The following is a 22,055-nucleotide window of genomic DNA, read 5'->3' on the forward strand; positions in this document are numbered from 1 at the left end:
GGGGTCAAATACTTATTTCCCTCATTAAAATGCAAATCAATTTATAACATTTTTGACATGCGTTTTTCTGGATTTTTTTGTTGTTATTCTGTCTCTCACTGTTCAAATAAAACTACCATTAAAATTATAGACTGATAATTTCTTTGTCAGTGGGCAAATGTACAAAATCAGCAGGGGATCAAATACTTTTTTCCCTCACTGTATACTCAATCCCTTTCCAGAGCTGTGCAGCTCCTTTCAATCCCCAGTCCTGATTGGCTCTCTTTCACGTCTGAGAAGTGCCACGTTTAAATTCAAGGGCTTAATTCAGTCAAGCCTCCATGATATTGTTATTATAATGTGATTGGCTGTGGAGTCTTCAGGGATATTGTTCTGAATTCATTTGATTGGCTGTCACATTGATAACAATAGATAGGTTTCCATCCAAATTGCGACAGACTTTCATGCGAATATTATAAAATCTGCAAAATAAATTGAATTGTGTTTCCATCAGACTGACTTTGTTGCTGATAAAAGGCTGTGCGTGATTACGTTGGGCACATAAAAACCAATGTTGTGGTTTTGTTTTCACGTGTCTAATAAAAAAAAAAATTACGAGTTTAATGTTCCCTTTGCATTTTCCATTCTACCAATAGTTTTGTCACACAAACTGTTGCGATAAATGGCAAACTTGGCCAATCAAATTTTCGCGCATGCTCTCTATAGACAACATTTCTCTGATAAAGTGGACACTGGACAGGGTAGGTTATAAGATGAGATGGATAAGAGCAAGATCATTTTTATTTGTTAATTGGCAGCTAAGCACCGATCATCATGCCCCTAGCATACAAATGAAGACCTCGATTTTATTGGAAAGGCGCATCAAGCTCATCACCGTGTACTTTCACCACCCTGTAGCCTAAACTGTGCTTGCTTTTCCAAGTCGCAGTGGGAGGACCACACAACATAGTATCGCTTGACTGCAAATGCACATCGACATGATGGTTATTCTATCAACAATTGTGCAAGAAATCATTTCCACCTCAATTTGTTCCATAATTAATTTTCCCGACACAAAATGATCCCACCATGTCGAACGAACAAATTGTCTGTCCACTTTTATAAAATTGTACCGACACTTCCTGTTCCCAAGACACTTGTCCAGATTTTTTTTAATATGCCATGACTCGCATAAAAACTGTGGATGGAAACGTGGTTATTGACTCTTTGGAATACTGGAATACAGTATGAGCCTGGGTCTGGCAGAGGCCTCCATGGGGGATATTATGGATTAATAATGTTGTTGACTGTGTGGTTCGCAGGGGTTAATTTGATTGGCAGAGGCCCCTGGGTATGCTTGTGTGTATTTAATGCTAGGCAACACTGTCACAATGCCATAGATGCTCCGTGGCATGACAACACTAACTCACCACATACAAGAGTGCCACACACATTCTGATATCACAATTTAATCATCTATTGCTCTTGGTCCTCATCTTTGTAAGTCACCTTGATTTCGCACCTGTATTTCTTTATGAAAACATTTAGCGAACTCCGTGACAGTAGCTAAAGGCAGGGGGTATAGCAGCACACAAGTAGACTACAAATACATGCTGGGCCGGCATGCCCTGAGCTCGAGTGAGCGTTACTGGAGCGAAATTGGAGTGGGCTAGAAGGCCGTCACTCCAACCTTTGTGAATCTCGCTCAGCACTCTCCTCACAATAGCCGCGGGAAGTAGTTTGTGGGTGTGGGTGCTATGATTTTTTTTATTTTGCCCACACTGCAGATGGCGATATAGGTCCGCTAATACAGGACTATTAAAGACCCAGTGCACTACTCTGTGCACAAATTTGTTTACATCCCCATTAGTGAGCATTTCTCCTTTGCCAAGATAATCCATCCACCTGACCTTGACTACACTGGGCCAATTGTGCGCCGCCCCATGGGTCTCCCGTTCACAGCCGGCTGCGACAGAGACTGGACTCGAACCAGATATATTCTGTTTTTGTTGGAAAGGAAAGGGTTAACACTGAAGAGAATTTTTTTATAATCTAATCAGGATTTTTCTTTGCTGTTTCTGGACAGGATATGTAGCAAGCTACAGTTGAAGTCGTACATTTACATACACTTAGGTTGGAGTCATTAAAACTTGTTTTTCAACCACTCCACAAATTTCTTGATAACAAACTATAGTTTTGGCAAGTTGGTTAGGACATCTACTTTGTGCAAGACACAAGTAATTCTTCCAACAATTGTTTACAGACAGATTATTTCACTTATAATTTACTGTATCACAATTCCAGTGGGTCAGAAGTTTACATACACTAAGTTGACTGTGCCTTTAAACAGCTTGGAAAATTCCAGAAAATGATGTCATGGTTTAGAAGCTTCTGTGCACAAATGTGTTTACATCCCTGTTAGTGAGCATTTCTCCTTTGCCAAGATAATCCATCCCCCTGACCGGTGTGGCATATCAAGAAGCTGATTAAACAGCATGATCATTACACAGGTGCACCTTGTTCTGGGGACAATAAAAGGACACTAAAATGTGCAGTTTTGTCCCACAACACAATTCCACACATGTCTCAAGTTTTGAGGGAGCGTGCAATTGTCATGCTGACTGCAGGAATGTCCACCAGAGCTGTTGCCAGAGAATTGAATGTTCATTTCTCTAGTATAAGCCGCCTCCAACGTCATTTTAGAGAGTTTGGCAGTACGTTCAACCGGGCTCACAACCGCAGACCGCGTGTAACCACGCCAGCCTAGGACCTCCACATCCGGCTTCTTCACCTGCAGGATCGTCTGAGACCAGTCACCCGGACAGCTGATGAAACTGTGGGTTTGCACAACCGAAGGATTTCTGCACAAACTGTCAGAAACCGTCTCAGAGAAGCTCATCTGCGTGCTGGTCATCCTCACCTGGGTCTTGACCTGACTGCAGTTTGGCGTCGTAACCGACTTCAGTGGCCAAATGCTCACCTTCAATGGCCACTGGCATGCTGGAGAAGTGTGCTCTTCACGGATGAATCCGGGTTTCAACTGTACTGGGCAGATGGTAGACGAATCAAATTAAAGCAAATGTTATTTGTCACATGCGCCGAATACAACAGGTGTAGACTTTATTGTGAAATGCTTACTTAAAAGCCCTTAACCAACAATGCAGTTTTAAGAAAAATCATTGTTAAGTAAAAAATAGATAAGTAAAAAAAATAATAATAATAATTAAAGAGTAGCAGTAAAATAACAGTAGCGAGGCTATATACAGGGGTTACCGGTACAGAGTCAATGTGCGGGGGCACAGGTTAGTCAAGGTAATTGAGGTAATATGTACATGTAGGTAGAGTTAAAGTGACTATGCATAGATAATAAACAGAGAGTAGCAGCAGCGTAAAAGAAGGGGGGGGGGGGGGCAATGCAAATGGTCCGGGTAGCCATTTGATTAGCTGTTCAGGAGTCTTATGGCTTGGGGGTAAAAGCTGTTAAGATGCCTTTAGGACCTAGACTTGGCGCTCCGGTACTGCTTGCCGTGCGGTAGCAGAGAGAACAGTCTATGAATAGGGGGGCTGGAGTCGTATACCCCGCCTGGTATAGAGGTCCTGGATGGCAGGAAGCTTGGCCCCAGTGATGTACTGGGCCGTACGCACTACCCTCTGTAGTGCCTTGCGATCGGAGGCTGAGCAGTTGCCATACCAGGCAGTGATGCAACCAGTCAGGATGCTCTCAATGGTGTAGCTGTATAACCTTTTGAGGATCTGAGGACCCATGCCAAATATTTTCAGTCTCCTGAGCGGGAATAGGATTTGTCGTGCCCTCTTCACGACAGTCTTGGTGTGTGGACAATGATAGTTTGTTGGTGATGTGGACACCAAGGAACTTGAAGCTCTCAACCTGCTCCACTACAGCCCCGTCGATGAGAATGGGGACATACTCGGTCCTCCTTTTCATGTAGTCCATAATCATCTCCTTTGTCTTGATCACGTTGAGGGAAAGGTTGTTATCCTGGCACCACGGCCAGGTCTCTGACCTCCTCCCTATAGGCTGTCTCATCGTTGTCGGTGTTGTGTCGTCGGCAAACTTAATGATGGTGTTGGAGTCGTGCCTAGCCATGCAGTCATGGGTGAACAGGGAGTACAGGAGGGGACTGAGCACGCACCCCTGAGGGGACCCCGTGTTGAGGATCAGCGTGGCAGATGTGTTGTTACCTACCCTTACCACCTGGGGGGCGGCCCGTTAGGAAGTCCAGGATCCAGTTGCAGAGGGAGGTGTTTAGTCCCAGGGTCCTTAGCTTAGTGATGAGCTTTCAGGGCACTATGGTGTTGAACACTGAGCTGTAGTCAATTAATAGCATTCTCACATAGGTGTTCCTTTTGTCCAGGTGGGAAAGGGCAGTGTGGAGTGCAATAGAGATTGCATCATCTGTGGATCTGTTGGGGCGGTATGCAAATTGGAGTGGGTCTAGGGTTTCTGGGATAATGGTGTTGATGTGAGCCATGACCAGCCTTTCAAAGCACTTTATGGCTACAGACGTGAGTGCTACGGGTCTGTAGTCATTTAGGCAGTGTGACGAGTACTGAGGATACGAAGAGGCAGGACGCAGACGCAGGAATCAAAAATGTAAAGGTTTACTTAACACTGAGCATGAGAACAACAAAGAGCGAGTACACGACAAGACACTAACAATCACACACAACACAACACTGAACAGTCCAGGGCTATATAGGGGTGGTGATGAGATGATGAGGTGCAGGTGCGCTGGAGGTGATTAGGGTGCGTTGGGTTTCCATTCCGGTGTTGCCGAGGTGGTGTGCTCAGACTGGTGGCTCAGTAGACCGGCGAATCAGAGCGCCGGAGGGGAACAACGGGAGGAGAAGTGACAGGCAGGTTACATTAGTGTTCTTGGTCACAGGGACTATGGTGGTCTGCTTGAAACATGTTGGTATTACTCTCACATACAGTCAGGGACAGGTTGAAAATGTCAGTGAAGACACTTGCAAGTTGGTCAGCGCATGCTCGGAGTACACGTCCTGGTAATCCGTCTGGCCCTGCGGCATTGTGAATGTTGACCTGTTTAAAGGTTTTACTCACATCGGCTACGGAGAGCGTGATCACACAGTCGTCCGGAACACCTGATGCTCTCATGCATGCTTCAGTGTTGCTTGCCTCGAAGCGAGCATAGAAGTAATTTAGCTCATCTGGTAGGCTCGTGTCACTGGGCAGCTCGCGGCTGTGCTTCCCTTTGTAGTCTGTAATAGTTTGCAAGCCCTGCCACATCCGACGAGCGTTGGAGCCAGTGTAGTACGATTCAATCCTAGTCCTGTATTGACACTTTGCCTGTTTGATGGTTCGTCGGAGGGCATAGCGTTCCTAGAAAGCGGCAGCTCTACCCTTTAGCTCAGTGCTGATGTTGCCTGTAATCCATGGCTTCTGGTTGGGGTATGTACGGTCACTGTGGGGACGACGTCATCAATGCACTTATTGATGAAGCCAGTGACTCAATGCCATCGGAAGAATCCCGGGAACATATTCCAGTCTGTGCTAGCAAAACAGTCCTGTAGCTTAGCGTCATCTGACCACTTATTTATTGACGAGTCACTGGTGCGTCCTGCTTTAGTTTTTGCTTCTAAGCAGGAATCAGGAGGATAGAATTATGGTCAGATTTGCCAAATGGAGGGCGAGGGGGAGCTTTGTACACATCTCTGTGTGTGGAATAAAGGTGGTCTAGAGTTTTTTCCCCGCTGGTCGCACATTTAACATGCTGGTAGAAATGAGGTAAAACGAATGTAAGTTTCCCTGCATTAAAGTCCCCAGCCACTAGGACCGCCGCCTCTGGATGAGCGTTTTCCTGTTTGCTTATGGCCTTATACAGCTCATTGAGTGTGGTCTTAGTGCCAGCATCGGTTTGTGGTGGTTAATAGACAACTACTAAAAATATAGATTAAAACTATCTTGGTAAATAGTGTGGTCTACAGCATATCATGAGATACTCTACTTCAGGTGAGCAAAACCTAGAGACTTCCTAAATATTAGATTTCGTGCACCAGCTGTTGTTTACAAATATACACAGAACGCCAACACTTGTCTTACCGGAAGCGGCTGTTCTATCTTGCTGCAGCGTAAACACTGCCAGCTGTATGTTATCCATGTCGTCGTTCAGCCACGACTCGGTAAAACATAAGATATTACAGTTTTTAATGTCCCGTTGGTAGGATATTTGTGATCGTAGCTCGTCTATTTTGTTATCCAATGACTGTACGTTGGCTAATAGGACTGATGGTAGAGGCAGATTACCCACTCGCCGTCGGATCCTTACAAGGCACCCTGACCTACGTCCTCGATATCTCTGTCTCTTTCTCCTGCGAATGACGGGGATTTGGGCCTTGTCGGGTATCTGCAGTAAATCCTTTGCGTCAGACTCTTTAAAGAAAAATCTTAATCCAGTACGAGGTGAGTAATCGCTGTCCTGATATCCAGAAGCTATTTTCGGTCATAAGAGATGGTGGCAGAAACATTATGTTCAAAATAAGTTACAAATAACGCAAAAAAACACATATAATAGCACAATTGGTTATGAGCCCGTAAAACGGCAGCCATCTCCTCCGGCGCCATTATGATAGGTGGCGTTGTGTGGGCAAGCGATTTGCTGATGTCAACGTTGTGAACAGTGTCCCATGGTGGCGGTGGGGTTATAGTGTCCCATGGTGGCGGTGGGGTTATGGTATGGGCAGGCATAAGCTACGGACAATGAACACAATTGCATTTTATCTATGGCAATTTGAATTCACAGAGATACCGTGAGAAGATCCTGAGGCCCATTACCGCGCCATTCATCCGCCGCCATCACCTCATGTTTCAGCATGATAATGCACGGCCCCATGTCGCAAGGATCTGTACACAATTCCTGGAAGCTGTAAATGTACCAGTTCTTCCATGGCCTGCATACTCACCAGACATGTCACCTATTGAGCATGTTTGGGATTCTCTGAATCGAGGTGTACGACAGCGTGTTCCAGTTCCCGACAATATTCAGCAACTCCGCACAGCCATTGAAGAGGAGTGGGACAACATTCCACAATCCACAGCCTGATCAACTCTATGAGAAGGAGATGTGTCGCGCTGCATGAGGCAAATGGTGGTCACACCAGATACTGACTGGTTTTCTGATCCACGCCTCTACCTTTTTGTTAAAGGCATCTGTGATCAAGAGATGCATGTCTGCATTCCCAGTTATGTGAAATCCATATATTAGGGCCTAATGAATGTATTTCAATTGACTGATTTCCTTATATGAACTGTAACTCAGTAAAATCTTTGAAATGGTTGCATTTATATTTTTGTTCAGTGTAGTATGATACCTTACATAAAATGGAATGGCATGACAGTTTGTGCATGAGAAGCTATCCATCAATGTTTCTTAAAGGCTAAATTCTACCCTTGTTCGTTCTCACTGTCACATAGATCATCTCTTTGTCAACACCAGATTTTAGGATCAAATGATATCGTTTAATATGTTCAGGAAAACCCCACAGAAACAGTTGCGGGAAAAACGTACAGATTTACAATCATTCTTAACAGATGTGCCAGCATAACATCCTCATGACCAGTTAGCCCCCCCATCCCCCCCTGTAGTCTTTCACACAGCACTGGGAATAGAGGTACTAGTACTGATACCAATACCTGTTGTGTTGGTCTTGGTAACTCAAGTGTATAGCACAAAGTTGCTAAATGTAGCCAATGTTAGCACTAAGACCCTTGAGCTAGGCTTATTTCCTTCATTAGCCTAGCCCTAACGTTACAGTTAAGAGCATTCATATTTGGTGATTTTCCTTCATCACATCCAGGATATTAGCAAGCAGCTGGGTACAGCTTGCTGAGGTACTGCCAGCCTCTGAGACAAGAATATTCTTGTGAACATTTTCAGGTAGAAAACAAAAATGTAGAGTTTTTACACCCTTAAGGGTACACTACATTTAGATACAAGATTTGTCAAACTGCTCAATTGCATTTGGTTTAGCAGTTGTACAAAGAGAAATGCTAGAACTAGAGACAACAGACATGTAACATTTCAAGGAATAAAGTTTGAAGCTTCTGAATGTCCACCTTCGACCAGCCCAATGCAGCCTATCAAAACAACCATGTATTGAAATGCCCAGTTGAATAAATAGGTGATATAAGTTGAAAATGCAGGAGCAACTTTTACCATTAGGACAACATTTGCTTTCAATTCATTCAGTCAATAAAATGTCAAGTTTTTCAAAAAATGACCAAGAGGAATTCATGTAACATTTACAGTTTTTAAATTCGAAGCTAATTTTAACATTTGAATATTTCCCTATGGTTATTGGGTTGTGCTTCATGGTTTCTCTCTCTCTCGCAGGGAAAAGGTAGTGTTCGCTGGAGAACCATTAAAGATGTTGGTAATATAATAACAAAAAAAGAAAAAAAGCATGGTTTTCAAATAACACGAAGAACGTCCAATGGTGGAACATAATCTTTTTAATTTGCTTCAACCTGATACAGGTTACGATGCAGTGTTATCACAGGTGGGGCTAGGTAAGGTTTCAAAATGCACGTCCTATTTTACAATCTCAACACTGGTAGTACAAATAAAGCTCTATATCTACCAAGGAGAGAGAGGAGGACCGTTTACACCATTGCTCGTTCTTTGCCTTGTGAAAACCATGCTTGGCGTGGGGAGGAGGGGAGAGGGGATCATGCATGACTGAGAGTGGGGTTGGGTGGGATGGCGCTCGAGGAGCCAGACCACTATTTCCACAGCAGGTGTGTTAAAGGCACGCCAGGGTTACTCCTAATCCCAGCTAGACACAGAGACGCCTTCACAACCACGCACACACATAATGCACGCACACACCTGACTGCAAACACACAGTACCCAAACAAGCAGCACAGGCTAGAGCCCCAGGAGTAAGGTTTGATACAGAAAAATTGGTTTTTGGAGAAAGACTGGGAGGGAGGAGTTATAGGGGGCAAGGGGCTTGGAACCGGTGCTGCCATCGTGTTAGACAGACGGAAAAAAACTAAAATGGTGGAACGGATCATTTCTGGTTCTTCAGCTGGTTGGAGAGCCAGTCGAGGCCCTCGTAGAGGCCGTCCCCGCTGGTAGCACAGGTAGCCTGGATGTACCAGCTGCGCTGGCGGAGGGCGTGGAGCCCCAGCTTGTCTGTGATCTCTGCAGCATTCATTGCATTGGGAAGGTCCTGAGAAACAACAGGGTTCAAATTATTCATCCTCTGTCTGTAATAACACTGTGCAATTAATAATATCCTACTCAAGCCAAGTGATAGTGTAAGGGATTGGCAATTCAAATAATGATTAAGTATGCATGGTCAATGAGTATGGTCCACTCACATAATTGTTAGCAGGAGCAAAGTGCACTACAAGGAGTCAAGGCTTTCAGAATTCAGATACGAGTACCCAAGCTCACCTGTTTGTTTGCAAAAACGAGCAGCACGGCATCTCTCAGCTCGTCCTCTGCGAGCATTCTCTGCAACTCCTCCCTCGCCTCGTTCACTCGCTCCCTGTCGTTGCTGTCCACCACAAAGATAAGCCCTGCAAAGAGGTACACAGATGGCAATATGACACTGGTTCTCCGACAAGCAACCCTGGTTCTTGTAATGATAGGGCAATCTATGGACCACCATTGCAAACAATCATCAAACTCCATCTATTCTCGCTGTTTATTATCTATGCATAGTCACTTTACAAATTACCTCGACTAACCTGTACCCCCGCACATTGACTCTGTACCGGTACCCCCTGTATATAGCCTCATTATTGTTATGTACTTTTCTTGTGTTAATTTTAGATTTTCTTAACTCTATTTCTTGAACTGCATTGTTGGTTAAGGGCTTGTAAGTAAGCATTTCACGGTAAGGTCTACACCTGTTGTATTCGGCGCATGTGACAAATACAACTTGATTTGATTTTGATTTGAATCTTACCTTGAGTGTTCTGGAAGTAGTGGCGCCACAGCGGCCTGATTTTGTCTTGACCACCAACGTCCCACACTGTGAAGCTGATGTTCTTGTATTCTACCGTTTCAACATTAAAACCTGGACAAAGAACAACGAGTCAGAGAATGTTATAGAGGCACATATTCCATAAGTAGCCTAATGTGGTAGTGGACATTTTGTTGTGATAAGCTAATGCATTCAAGAAAAATTGTCTTTACCAATTGTAGGAATGGTGGTAACAATCTCTCCTAGTTTGAGTTTGTACAGGATGGTTGTTTTTCCGGCAGCATCGAGTCCAACCATGAGAATCCTCATCTCCTTCTTGCCAAATAGGCCCTTGAAAAGGCTTCCAAACATATTCCCCATTGTGACTTATCTGAGAGAAAGAGGAATGCAAGGTGAAGAAAATCAGTAATGGTACACGTTTAGATTTATACAGGGTTCATGCACATTTTGACAGATGGAATTTCATGACTTTTAACCAAATTTCCATGACCAATAAAAAGTATGTGTAATGTGGTATTGACACTGGTAGGCTGCTCTCTGATCCCATGTACCATCTACTGTCATTGTGCAAGGCACTTAAACCCCACAAAGCAGAATACCTGTTAGGCAACTCTATAAAACACATGTGGTCAACCCTCAGTCTGGAGAGCTACTGGGTGTGCAGGCTTTTGATCAAGCTTTGCTCAAACACAGAGACAGTTTATCAAGGTCCGGTTAAGCAGCTAATTTCTAAAAAAAATAAAAAATAACCTTGATGTATAAAATTGCAACATTACAACCAAATACATTTTATGCCTTTTGAAATAATTAATTCATTTAATATATCAAAGATCAAATGGCTATGGTAGGATACAAACATTTTTATTCAGCTGAAGCAAGCCCACACATTTTCTTCAGGAAATGTACATTTTAGTTTAGTCATATTTTGCATGTTGACTAGCATCTATAGAGTTGCAATGTCCCATACATTGGATGCCCAAATCAACTGGAAGTATCTACCAAAAGTTTTGAAGCCACATAATCCAAAAGAAAGTCTACATCTAATATTTGGTCCTAAAATTACAGTTCGCGATTCACAACTTATTATTTTGATTCACATTCGATATTTTGATTCACATTCGATTCATCGCGATTGAACCGAATCCCAACTAATACAATGGTAAAGTGAATCATTCGTTTCGTCAAAAATAATCGTTTAAATGAATGGCCTTATTCGCGAGTGTCGGTGTTACATTTTGGGATACATGACATAATGAAAACATCAACACATGCTAATTAAAGCTAAACTGTTAACTACAGGGTACAATATATGTTTTGAATTGGCTACCTAGTTATTAGTCTGTTCTCTATCATATTTTATAGGCTATATATGGGCCTACCTGCTGCTGGAATGTCCGACTGTCTCTCTCTCTCCTTTGAGTAACGGCCCACTTGTCTCGCACAATTGCAGGTTATGCGGGCAAACACAGACGTGCAAAAGTGTCATTCCGATCCTGGCTGATATGTTGATTTTTATTTGATCGATACAATATTTAAAAACGGTGCTAAATAAATTACGTTAACAGACATTCGAATGAATTTCCATGACTTTTCCTAAACTTTCAGGATTGTATCATTATCCAAAACTTTTCCAGGCCGTACAAACCATGTTTCTAATGCTGGAATGGCATTAGCTAACTAGCTATGTAAATGTCAGGGGACAGATACGTTTGTAGGAATTAACTCCAAGCCACCAATATATTCCCAAACCCAACAGCCTACGTTAGCCTACTGCTTTAGCTAGCTAGTTACCTAGCTGTATGGCTGTGGATGCCATTCAGTTCATTTAACACGTCAGAGCCGACTTCAAAAACGACAACAATGAACGGGATCCTGACGTCAGCTGACTCCCCACAGCTAGCTGCTTTGAGCCTGTCAGGTTTAAGAGTTCGGTAGCTGGAGTTCCGGGACAATAATCATCAACATAATATATTATTATTATTATTATTATTATTATTGATATAAGTCCTAGTTTCAATACACAGTGCAATTGTGAATTAATCTACGTTAAAGTTAACTAGGCCTTTCTTGACCGGTGCAAGGCTAACTAAGCCTGAATGTTTCCCATCAGGATCTACTAGAAACTATCATACAATTTCATGATTAAAATAAATATTTAAAAAAAATAGTAACAGGCGTAACCGGTGGATAGAGAACTGGACGGCCGAAAACAATCTTCCAACTAACGTTAGCTAGGTAAAGCTAAAATAAAAAGCTCTAACTAGTTAGCTAGTTAGCTAGCTAGCTTAGCATGATGCTAAGCATCCGCCCATCTTCTTAGCTAGCTAGTTAGCGGACAACCATAACAACAAACTGGGGATCTCAGGCATTTCAAAACATTTACCGAACATATCGTTTTACACGCATTTGATACTCATCTTATGACAAAACTAGTCAGCCTGAAGGAAGAGGCTATGTTCGCTACTTAGCATCATTAGCTAGCCATGCCGCAACGTCAGATATAGATGAATTGTGACGTCATTTCAATAATCGAAAATGGGACGTTTTTGTCAGATTCTAGTTCACTCGAACATACATTATTGTATGTTAAACAAACGTGATGTATGATATATTCACCTTAGAAAGTCGGCTTCTCGATCTTTGCTTCTCTATCAGTCACTCCAAAATGGCGTTTTGCGCAACTCAGTAGACACCGGTGTGTGAGCAGGCACTTCCCACTGTTCATCTTATCCAATCATATCACCCATTGTATTTAAAGACCCTTCCTTTAATACCATGTCATCCAATCACGGGGCCGATATGATTTGTAGACAACGAGGAAGTGAACGTCCACATTTTAGCCAACTACTTTTGAATCACATTATTAATGCAACGCAAGTTATCAATGCAAGTGGGAGATAATAGATTCGGATCAATGCAGTCAGTAGTACAATATTCTGTGATTCAACTCAATGTGCACTGACTCTCCAGTGAGGTGATGTATCAGGGTGTCTTCTTTCCCAAGCCCACAGAGCTTGTTGACTGAATCTTTGTTTTAACACAAGCTTTTCAGAAGTATTCCAACTCAATAAACCAGATGTTGGTGGACTTGTTCATGTGATTAATTTATTCTCAACACGGTGGATTGTCTTTAAAAAACATGAATTGTAGGCCTATGCATCATCACACTGTGCCATTAAACCCCTTCAACTTATCCAGAACGCTGCAGCCCGTCTGGTGTTCAACCTTCCCAAGTTCTCTCATGTCACCCCGCTCCTCCGCACACTCCACTGGCTTCCAGTTGAGGCTCGCATCTACTACAAGACCATGGTGCTTGCCTACGGAGCTGTGAGGGGAACGGCACCTCCTTACCTTCAGGCTCTGATCAGACCCTACACCCAAACGAGGGCACTACGTTCATCCATCTCTGGCCTGCTAGCTCCCCTACCTCTACGGAAGCACAGTTCCCGCTCAGCCCAGTCAAAGCTATTCGCTGCTCTGGCACTCCAATGGTGGAACAAGCTCCCCCACGACGCCAGGACAGCGGAGTCACTGACCACCTTCCAGAGACACTTGAAACCCTACCTCTTTAAGGAATACCTGGAATAGTATAAAGTAATCCTTCTTCCCCCACCCCCCATAAAAAAAAAGGTGGTTGTCCCACTGGCTATCATAAGTTGAATGCACCAATTTGTAAGTCGCTCTGGATAAGAGCGTCTGCTAAATGATGTAAATGTCAAATAAAAGGCAGAATTGTTGAGAGACACAGCCCATCTATTCCAATGAGTAGCTAGAGACCTACTATTATAGGCTAATAATTACATTCAGAGAAAAATATCATCACAACGTGAAAATGTTGTGCCTGAGTCTCAATTTACAAAATAGCTGCATGTATACACCTTCAAAGTTGGCTCATTCCCGAATCTCAAGCTTTCCCTCTTTGATCCTCCAGCTCCATCGTGGACAGCAGTCTGGGGCAGGAATACAGCAAAGCCACAAGCCTGACTCCTGGATTTCCTGTTGGAAGGACACCGGCTTCCTGTCCAGAGTCTCCAGACTGAAGGCCTTCACTGTGATCTAAATGAGACACAGCACACTCTCATGTTATCTGTACATCAATTAGACAGGCTAATGGTATATTCAACCTTACTCAGATTTACAGTGATCTCTTACCTGCTCGCTTATCCCTATGGCAACATGACCCACTTTGACCTGACGCCGTTCACGGATCCTCAAACACTCACCACCAATGTTTTCAATCCATATCTCAATGCCTAGACCAGCAATGCACAGAGAACAGTGAGTTTATCAACAATCAGACCCTTCTCCCCTAATGGTTACAGGCAAGTCTACCCAGAGCATTTGTTCACCTTCAAAGCAGTAAGATGGTGGCTGGTTGGTGGATACCACCAGCCATTCCAAGTTGAAGCTCTGTCCATCTGTCTGGCTGTTGTAGGAGAAGACTCCAGAGCTGAGGTCATCAGACGAGCAATCAGAATCTTTGTCTGTGTCTGTATCATCCTTGTGGGATGAACCAGTGCTGCTCATACAGGACGGAGGGTGGTCCCTTGGCTCAGGGGAGGGGGTCTGAGCCAGAATGCCCACAGTAACACCTGGAGAGAGACAGATCGCCTTACTTTCCTGTCTCAAGAATATACACTGCATCCTTTAGATGTACATAAAGCCTGCAGCAGTAGCCGTTTAACTCACCATCTCTTAAGTATTCCAATTCAGGCTCTGACCCCCAGGATTGGTCAATCTCCGGCAGGCCTTTCCGCAGGACTGGGAAGTGGGTATGGAGAGCTTGGTAAAGTTCTGTGGAAGACTCCTCTTCCTCCCAATCGCCTTCATATTCACAGTCACCTTTCTTGAAGACACTACTTTTCTCCGGATCTCCATCCTCCCCCAAGTAAATATCCACCTCGGAATCTGTCTCATATTCCCAATCTTCCACCACATGGCTCTCCTCCAAGGAATTTTGATAATATTCCCAGTCCCTATCCTCCAGGGAGTATGTCACCGATTCAGAATTTCTCTCCAATTCCGATCCGCCCTCCTCAGAATCACTACTGTCCGCGTCAGCGGCCAACGCTCTCCAGGGGCTCACCCAATGCATTTTGGGTGCTGACTGTGTGGCTGCTGGCTTAGCAGGGGCAGAGGGAATGTAGGGTCTGTCATGATTCCCATCCTTGCTGTTCACCAGTTTCTGACAATCACCTTGACCAGAACTGTGACAAAGTCCTCCCACTGAAGAGAAAAAAGGTGCACTCTCATTATTCTAAAACATACACTTGCTCCATCTCACACACAAACACCAATGTACTGAGGGAACATCTTCACAACAATCACAGTGATTGAATTCCGGCCATGGATACGCACTTGTAAGGAGCTAATTCAAGTTTGTCAATTCATAGATAGATTACCTGCTCTCAGGGCCTTGGTGGTCATCTGCCTTAGCGCTCTGGCCGAGGCTCTACTGGCGGGATCCTTCTGTAGTCCAGCTCTCAAGACCTCGGCAGTGTAGGGGTTACAGCTGGGGGGCACCTCCCTCAGAGGAGGTGGCTCATTGACAATCTGACCAGTGAAAGGAAATGTTTTAAATCACATGTTTGCAGCAAGGACTTTTCTCTGATCCTGGATAACATGGGTTGTTTTTTACCTTGAAGCACAGCGGGTGGTTGTAGTAGCGGATCCAGGGGTGGCATCCATTGAGCATGTGCAGTAGCATGCAGCAGCTGCTCCACACGTCTGCCTTGGCACAGCGGAGGTCCCCTCGCGCCACCTCGGGCGCCATGTGGGTCTCTGTGCCAGCGGGCCACCCAGAAACTGAAATGTCAGGAAATAGTTGTGTGGGCATCGTTTCGTTTTTGTTTATCTCATTGAATACTAACTCATAAAGATTTTTCATTGTATTCACACATATACACTGACGTCTAAAGGCTTTGGTGCTCTGTCCATTTGGGTCCAGCGTCTCAGAGAGACCAAAGTCACAGAGGAACGTGTCCCTCCCATCCTCAGACAGCAACACATTGTCAACTGCAACGAGAAAGGAAGAAAAAGGGTAAACAAAATGTACAAGTAGAAGACTAACTGAGGAATAAGGAGTTAGGGATGAATAGGGAACTGCTTCCTGACAGACATAACAGTACTGTACATCCTGAAACTACAGGATGTGCTCTCTTATCTTCTGACACTAGAGGGAGTGCAACAACCACAAATAACTTTGCTCTACAAAGTCTCCATCTAGTAAACTACACTCAAATTTACCCAGTGGTGTAAAGTACTTAAGTAAAAATACTTTAAAGTACTACTTAAGTCGTTTTTTGTGGTATCTATACTTTACTTTACTATTTACATTTTTGCCAACTTTTTATTTTACTTCAATACATTCCTAAAGAATATAATGTACTTTTTACTCCATACATTTTTCCTGACAACCAAAAGTACTTTTGACAGGAAAATGGTCCAGTTCACACACTTATCAAGAGAACATCCCTGGTCATCCCTACTGCCTCTGATCTGGCAGACTCACTAAACACAAATACTTAGTTTGTAAATTATGTCTGAGTGTTGGAGTGTGCCCCTGGCTATCTGTCAATAAAAAATAAAATTGTGCTGTCTGGTTTGCTTAATATAAGGAATTTGAAATGGTTTATACTTTTACTTTTACTTTTGATACTTAAGTACATTTTAGCAATCCCATTGACTTTTGATACTTAAGTATATTTAAAACCAAATACTTTTAGACTTTTACTCAAGTAGTATTTTACTGTGTGACTTTCACTTTTACTTGAGTCATTTTCTATTAAGATATCTTTACTTTTACTAAAGTATGACAATTTAGTACTTTTTCCACCACTGAATTTACCTATGCGATTCTTTCAGATTGTACACGTGTCTAGGGGTTGTTAACATGCCTTTAACATCCAGATGCAGGACGTGTCTGTGATGCAGGTGCTCCAGTGCTCCCAGGAGCTGACAGAGGTACCGCAAAGCCAGTTCCTCTGGTAAACTTCCCCTCTCCCTCAGTAGCTGGGCCAAACAACCTGTTTTCAGGTCCATGAAGAGTGTGACGTATGGACCCTCCCTCACAGCCCCAAAGAGCTTCACAACACCAGGGGAGTTCAGAGCACTCCACGTGCTCACCTCCTCACAGTTGAAATGACTCAGTGGGATCTGGAATGAGTAAAATACATTATTTTATGAGATTATGGACCATGTTTACTAGGAGCTTGCACCAAGTGAAAAGTTTGGGCCTATTTCTCTACAGAGGGAATTCAACTTTGAAGCTGCTGCATGTAGTGAATAGGATCATAAGACATCTCTGTTGTATTTGGGACATACTTTTTTTGCAGCACACTTGAACCCGGTACTTTTGTCCTGAACACTGAACACATCACCGTACGATCCATTCTGGATGTGGTATAGAATGTGATATTCCTTTCCCTCCCTGTACTCAAACTTATTGGGCTGGAGTTGCTGAAAGATACACAGTACACATAAATGCACATTCTGGTTATTCATGCATTCTTTATAAAACAAGGATACTGAATATTGATGAGGAAATAAATGAAGAGTACTCCTACCTTGTGGAATATGAGGCCTTCGTTGATCTGTGCAGTGAACTCTTTCATCTCATCCGAGACATCTTTGACCAATGCTTTGAAAAAAGGTGAGACGAATCGCTGATGCTTCTGGGTAACTCTGCTGCGCAGTTCCTCAAACATTGTCTCAGAGTCAGACACTCCCCCAACGCTACACAACGATCCAGACACACCCCCTGGTATGTTAGACACACCCACCAGATTGCAGAAGGAGTTGGACGCACCCTCCACACTGGAGGAGGATCCGGACTCCCATCCCCGGCTGCAGGTGGAGTCCGAGTCAGACACGCCCATCAGATTGCAAGATGAGTTAGAGTCGGACGCGCCCTCTGGTGCCAGGAAGTTGTCCGACACACACATCACACTGGAGAGACAGTCCGACACGTCCACCAGGCTGCAGACTGAGTCCGACAGACCCCCATCCCCAAAACTACATGAGGAGTCCGACTCGCTCTCATGAGTACGAATGGATTCAGAATCAGATATACTCTTCAGACTGCATGGAGACTCAGACATTCCTCCTGATTCACTAGAAGAGTCGGACACACCCATGAGTTCGTAGATGTCTGACAGGCCATCTGCACATTTTGACACACCTTCCAAGCTGCAGTGGGATACAAGTTCAAAAACAGTGTCCAAACTGCAACCTCCGCGTCTATGAGGTACCCAGATAGAGTCTGTGTGTTTGGGGAGGTCCACAGGAAGCTGGTTTACCTCAGAGGCCCAGCTCATGTCCTTGTTGGTTGATTTGGACCAGTCGATCTCCTGCACCCATAAACCTTGGATGACTGGTGGCTCTTGTTCTTCCTCCCTCTGTCTTCCTTCCTGAGGCTTTCGCCGAAGCTTCCTTCTAATGTGGTGGTGTGGCACTGTGCGTGTTGTACCCACATAGTTCTCTTTGTCTGAATCACTCTCGGTTGTAGCTTTCTTGGCTTTGGACCTGCAAATTAAGTGACATTGATTGAGTTGACGAGACTTCTAGGGGAGTCTGTGGGCATGTAACCCCTGAACAATATTTTTTGGGGAATTGAACAGCTAATTGTAATGAGCCTAAAATGTACTAACTTTATTACGAACAATTTATTGTGCACTTCTTAAGGATACAGTGCAAACTCCATCTAACGGCAGTACAGTTTTCTAGTCCCAATTCAATTTCAAACATGAGATTAAAGATCGTTATGCTATGGTAAGTACCTGTGGCTTTTGAGCAGGTGAGATCTGGAGTAGACACATGCTGTGCTCGTAGGGCTGAACTCTTGGGAACCTTCACCTGGGACACACAGATTTACTCTGGATCAAACACGGCTCACTAAATAACATGGACTTGTTGTTCCCCTCCTTTCTGCTCTAAAGAATAGGGCATAAAAGGCCAGAAGAGAGGGAACAACTTTCTAGAATGTAACCCCTATCCCTCCTCCTGGTTGCATGCAGATACAAAACTCTTTAAGTGGTACTTAGCCATTTAGCAGTATACCACCCTACATCCCACTGCTGGCTTGCTTCAGAAGCTAAGCAGGGTTGGTCCCTGGATAGGAGATCAGATGCTGATGGAAGTGGTGTTGGAGGGCCAGTAGGAAGCACTCTTTCCTCTGGTCTAAAACAAATATCCCAATGCCCCAGGGCAGTGATTGGGGACATTGCCCTGTGTAGGATGCCCTCTTTCGGATGGGACGTTAAACGGCTGTCCTGACTCTCTGTGGTCACTAAAAGATCCCATGGCACTTATCGTAAGAGTAGGGGTGTTAACCCCGGTGTCCTGGCTAAATTCAAAATATGGCCTTCATACCGTCATGGTGACCTAATCATCCCCAGCTTACAATTGGCTCATTCATCCCCCCTCCTCTCCCCTGTATCTATTCCCCAAGTTGTTGCTGTAAATGAGAATGTGTTCTCAGTCAACTTACCTGGTAAAATAAGGGTAAACTAAAACAAATAAGTACAAAAAATTTACTACTGTGTAACTACTATGCACTTTGGAAAGGAAGAGTTCTCCATTAGTTACTGGCTTACCCTCTGCCTGGGCGATGATTGAGACACATGGGACTTGGTCGCTGTCACCATGCCCCCCTGTGCCCACCTGCTTGGCAGTGCCCTGCTCCATCACCAGGCTCAGGCTAGGAAGGACGGTCTGCACCAACGGGTCCTTGTTCTCTTCACCCTCCATGATGTTCTCCTCCCCCAAAGAGAACAACAGTGACACCCCCTTCACTTCGAACATCTTGGGTATGGCCATTCCTCTTGGCACCCTTAGAGAAACTGAGATAAAATCAAAGATAAAAAGTAAAATGAGTGCTAACATGCTACTGGAGAGAAATGGGGGAAGTTTACTTTCGGAATAGTGAGAATGGTGACAAACCCTCTCCTCAAGGTCTTCTTCAAGGAGATCTGTGTGCCAATAAGCACTGTTGCTCAAAAGCTAAGGCTATGTGGTAGTTAGTAGTAGGATTTTATTTGAAGAGCTCTAGGAAATGTAAAGGGATACCAAACACAGAACAATAAATATTACGTAAATTCACCAAATTGTCTTATAATACCTGGCAAAATAATTCTCACCATGTCATAAGACAGTTTGTGACCCCAAAGGGAGTGAAAATATAGGGCTTATTCATTGTGTGGATATGCTGACGTTAGCTATGCATTTGGCAGGTATTTTAATGTGATGGCATTTGCCATGGTCGGTGTGAATTAACTGACTCGGCTAGTGATCCAGACGAGCGTGTATAAATAGCATGCAGAGATTCGGCATTCTCTGAACTTGTTACATGCCTTCCACTGGGCTGCTCAGCTGTCAAAGTCTCTCTTAGTGCCCGCCATATTGACAGGGAAGGCCGGGGATCAAAACAATCCTTTCTCAACTCACACACAGACAATGCTACACAGGTTATCTGTGTCCTTGTACTAACTTAGCCACTAACTTAACTTAGTTCAAGGGTTTCCTATGTTTCTTAGTCCCTTTTTTTGAAAAATTACATCATTGTTCATTATTATGTGTATGTGTGGTTCCACTGCAAAGTTGTAGGAATTTTAGATCGCAATCCTGATTCTTGTACATGCATCACTGTAAAGTTCCCATTCCCTGTGAAGTTGGCATTCAACTAACACCCTCAACCCTCAAATCTTACTGTGTGAGAACCTTTATATCTAAGTCTTCTGTACACCTAAGGGAAAAGAATGGCCCATCTCTCCCATTACTTCCTGTTATCTTCATTGTCTGCCAACACCAACACCCACATCCCCTTCCTAGCCCTAGTAGCAATAAAACCATTAATACCAAGAAAATACATTGGTTTGAATGACAATAAAAAATCAAGAGGTAGTAATCCAACATACCGTAAAGGCGAAACAGTTGCTCCTTTTCTGTGAGAAGTTATCTTTGTATTAGTAGTAGTAGAGACAGACAGAGTACTTCGGCCAGTTGGACTAAGCTACTTGCTTCTGTTCTGTGAATATGTGTGGGTGTCTGTGTATGTCTGTATGTGCTGTCTCCAAGTGTAACCAACCGGCTTTCTGCTGACAGGCCGTGCTGATTGGTGGGCCATATGTGAGAGTTATGAGACAGCTTTCTCCCCCGACCCCCGGCACATATTACTGTTACTGTATCTAGACTCGAGTACTGTCTCGAGTCTATCTAGCAGTTTTACTATTAGAATATTTTTATTTTTAATGTGTCTTTTGACTAACGATGTAGTCATTGTTCATTAAATAAACCAACACATACATCCGCCTCCCCACATGGAACTGTCCTCCCAATCTCTGTCCTCATCTCATTCTTTTGTACAATCATCTTCAAAGATACGTTCAAGTTTGTATTGATAACTATGGCAGTCATAGAGAATGAAATACATAGGTTTAACATGGATATAACATCGATAAATAAGTGTGTAACTCAATGAAGGTAGAATAGCAGTATTGAGACTGATTGACAAAAAAGTGCAATTTAATAGTCCACTAACAGTTTTAATCAAAGTGACACTGATAAAAGTTATGGTAGAGTCAAGTCAAACTTTTCATACAAGTATGGTCGTTGGCACTGGTTCAATAATACTTCCCATCCCATCCAACACCCGTGTGCTACCCTGCCCCAAATTCTGATCCCCAGAATTCGCACATTCCCATGGGAATTAGCAACATGCCAGAGGAGGGGGTGTCAGCAAAAAACACATACTACCCATGAGACATTTTCCCTGGCAACATCTGAATGGTGAAGGGACAAACCAATGGAGAGGCACTCAGCAGGAACACACATAAGCAGGTCAGCGAGTTTCATCCGTGTACTGGTCGAGTGCCCTGGGATCTAGCTATACATAGACTTGGAAAAGGTCCATTGTCATAAGTCCGTCTCAGTGGCGGTCAAATTAAATTCTGTTTCTAACCATTCATGATAAAGTGGTACAGTTATCTAATTACGGTACGGTACAAGTTGAAATGACTGGAAACCTTGGACTGTGGCTCTTTACAATCGTGTCCATTTGGCAAAATACAACAAAGGGTTGTAAAAGCCAAAGGGGCCATGGG

The 22,055-nt window shown here is 43.7% G+C and overlaps 2 protein-coding genes across 2 annotated transcripts; both read right to left on the minus strand.

The window, feature by feature from the left end:
- Window positions 1–7,466: 7,466 nt before the first annotated feature.
- Window positions 7,467–12,661, minus strand: LOC311135572 (ADP-ribosylation factor 1). Its single transcript, XM_084169583.1, has 5 exons — window positions 12,574–12,661; window positions 10,170–10,327; window positions 9,940–10,050; window positions 9,423–9,547; window positions 7,467–9,195 (listed from the first exon to the last, which is right to left on the minus strand). Exons 2-5 carry the CDS (start codon window positions 10,315–10,317, stop codon window positions 9,034–9,036), a joined length of 546 nt encoding a protein of 181 aa, XP_084025709.1. The 5' UTR covers window positions 10,318–10,327; window positions 12,574–12,661; the 3' UTR covers window positions 7,467–9,033.
- A 380-nt stretch (window positions 12,662–13,041) lies between these two features.
- map3k14b (mitogen-activated protein kinase kinase kinase 14b) lies at window positions 13,042–19,773 on the minus strand (the record flags this gene model as incomplete). The annotated part of the gene is made up of 12 exons (XM_084167708.1): window positions 13,042–14,013; window positions 14,110–14,210; window positions 14,307–14,549; window positions 14,647–15,183; window positions 15,360–15,510; window positions 15,596–15,762; window positions 15,868–15,972; window positions 16,854–17,112; window positions 17,281–17,415; window positions 17,523–18,480; window positions 18,735–18,810; window positions 19,551–19,773. The coding sequence occupies 12 exons, from the start codon at window positions 19,771–19,773 to the stop codon at window positions 13,849–13,851; spliced, it is 3,120 nt and encodes a 1,039-aa protein (XP_084023834.1). The 3' UTR covers window positions 13,042–13,848.
- Between the last annotated feature and the right edge of the window lie 2,282 nt (window positions 19,774–22,055).

The sequence above is a fragment of the Coregonus lavaretus genome, assembly GCF_964263955.1.
Source record: "Coregonus lavaretus genome assembly, chromosome: 1".
In the NCBI taxonomy this organism is placed as follows: Eukaryota; Metazoa; Chordata; class Actinopteri; order Salmoniformes; family Salmonidae; genus Coregonus; species Coregonus lavaretus.

What these genes read in the sequence shown, in the direction of transcription:
- LOC311135572 (XM_084169583.1), bottom strand. Translation starts at nt 10,317, where the DNA reads ATGGGGAATATGTTTGGAAGCCTTTTCAAGGGCCTATTTGGCAAGAAG. An exon ending in TACCACCATTCCTACAATTG is followed by an intron (nt 10,051 to 10,169) that starts GTAAAGACAATT and finishes TTCTTTGTCCAG; the next exon opens with GTTTTAATGTTGAAACGGTA. An exon ending in TCGTTTTTGCAAACAAACAG is followed by an intron (nt 9,196 to 9,422) that starts GTGAGCTTGGGT and finishes GTTGTTTCTCAG; the next exon opens with GACCTTCCCAATGCAATGAA.